Raw genomic sequence first — 1,153 nt, forward strand, 5'->3', positions numbered from 1 at the left:
GGTGTGGGGCTCTGGGCTGCATCTCCCTCCCAACACAGGCTGGAATGGTTCGGGGAGCTGGGGCTGCGCTGGTACGCACTGCCTGCTGTGTCCAACATGCTGCTGGAGATCGGGGGGTTGGAGTTCCCAGCAGCACCCTTCAATGGTTGGTACATGAGCAGCGAGATCGGCACCAGGAACCTCTGTGACAGCCACCGCTACAACCTGCTGCAGGTGGGGTGCAGCCCCGTGCAACCCCACCACCACGGGGGACCCCATGTAGAACCTGGGGGCACAGTGGGGGGGAAGGGAGTCCCCAACCCCAGCCCTTCTCTGCTGTGGGGTCTGGGGGTGCCCATGGCTGCTGTTCTGCACCGGAATGGGCAAAAGATCCTGTCCCTGTCCATGTCTGCATCCCCATCCCCGTCCCCTTTCCATCCTTGTCCCATTCCATCCTCATCCCATCCCATCCCCTTCGTCATCCCCATCCCCTCCCCGTGTCCACATCCGCATGAGGACAGGGACACACCTCTGATCCCCCCCGGCAGGAGGTGGCCCTGCGCATGGGGTTGGACACACGTAAGACTTCGTCCCTCTGGAAGGACAAGGCTGCCGTGGAGATGAACATTGCTGTGCTGCACAGCTACCAGGTGGGACCCAGCGTTGGGGGGGGGGGGTGGCCCCAGTGACAGCAGGGACACCGCCATGGCAGTGCCCGCAGGAGGGCTGGACACTGCTCACCCCCTCGTCTGCACAGGAGGCCAAAGTGACCATCGTGGACCACCATGCAGCCACCGAGTCCTTTGTGAAGCACATGGAGAATGAGCTGCGGACACGGGGAGGGTGCCCGGCCGACTGGGTCTGGATCGTGCCCCCCATCTCGGGCAGCCTCACGCCCGTCTTCCACCAGGAGATGGTCAACTACCAGCTCTGCCCCACCTTCCGTTACCAGGTGTGCCCAGCCCCGCTCCTTTTCCGTCTCCATCCCATTCCCAACTCCATCCCATCCCATCCCCATCCCCATTCTTTCCCTACTCCATCAGAATCCCTGTCCCTGTCCCCATCACCATTGCCATCCCCATCCCCAACCCCATCCCCATTCCATCCCATCCCATCCCCAACCCCATCCCCATCCCACCCATCCCATCCCATCCCATCCCATCCCATCCCATCC

General features: G+C 63.1%; 1 protein-coding gene across 1 annotated transcript in view; it reads left to right on the top strand.

The window, feature by feature from the left end:
* Positions 1–6: 6 nt before the first annotated feature.
* The window catches only part of LOC122191854 (nitric oxide synthase, endothelial-like), a gene marked incomplete at both ends in the record, with an annotated part of 1,507 nt that continues 360 nt past the window's right edge, over positions 7–1,153 (top strand). The window contains 3 exons of the mRNA XM_042892256.1: positions 7–213; positions 528–629; positions 737–931. Coding sequence (XP_042748190.1) covers positions 7–213; positions 528–629; positions 737–931 — 504 coding nt within the window. The remainder of the gene's footprint in view (positions 214–527; positions 630–736; positions 932–1,153) is intronic.

Source organism: Lagopus leucura, unplaced genomic scaffold, assembly GCF_019238085.1.
Source record: "Lagopus leucura isolate 7727_CA_CO unplaced genomic scaffold, USGS_WTPT01 33122-0_obj-0_obj, whole genome shotgun sequence".
Taxonomy (NCBI): domain Eukaryota; kingdom Metazoa; phylum Chordata; class Aves; order Galliformes; family Phasianidae; genus Lagopus; species Lagopus leucura.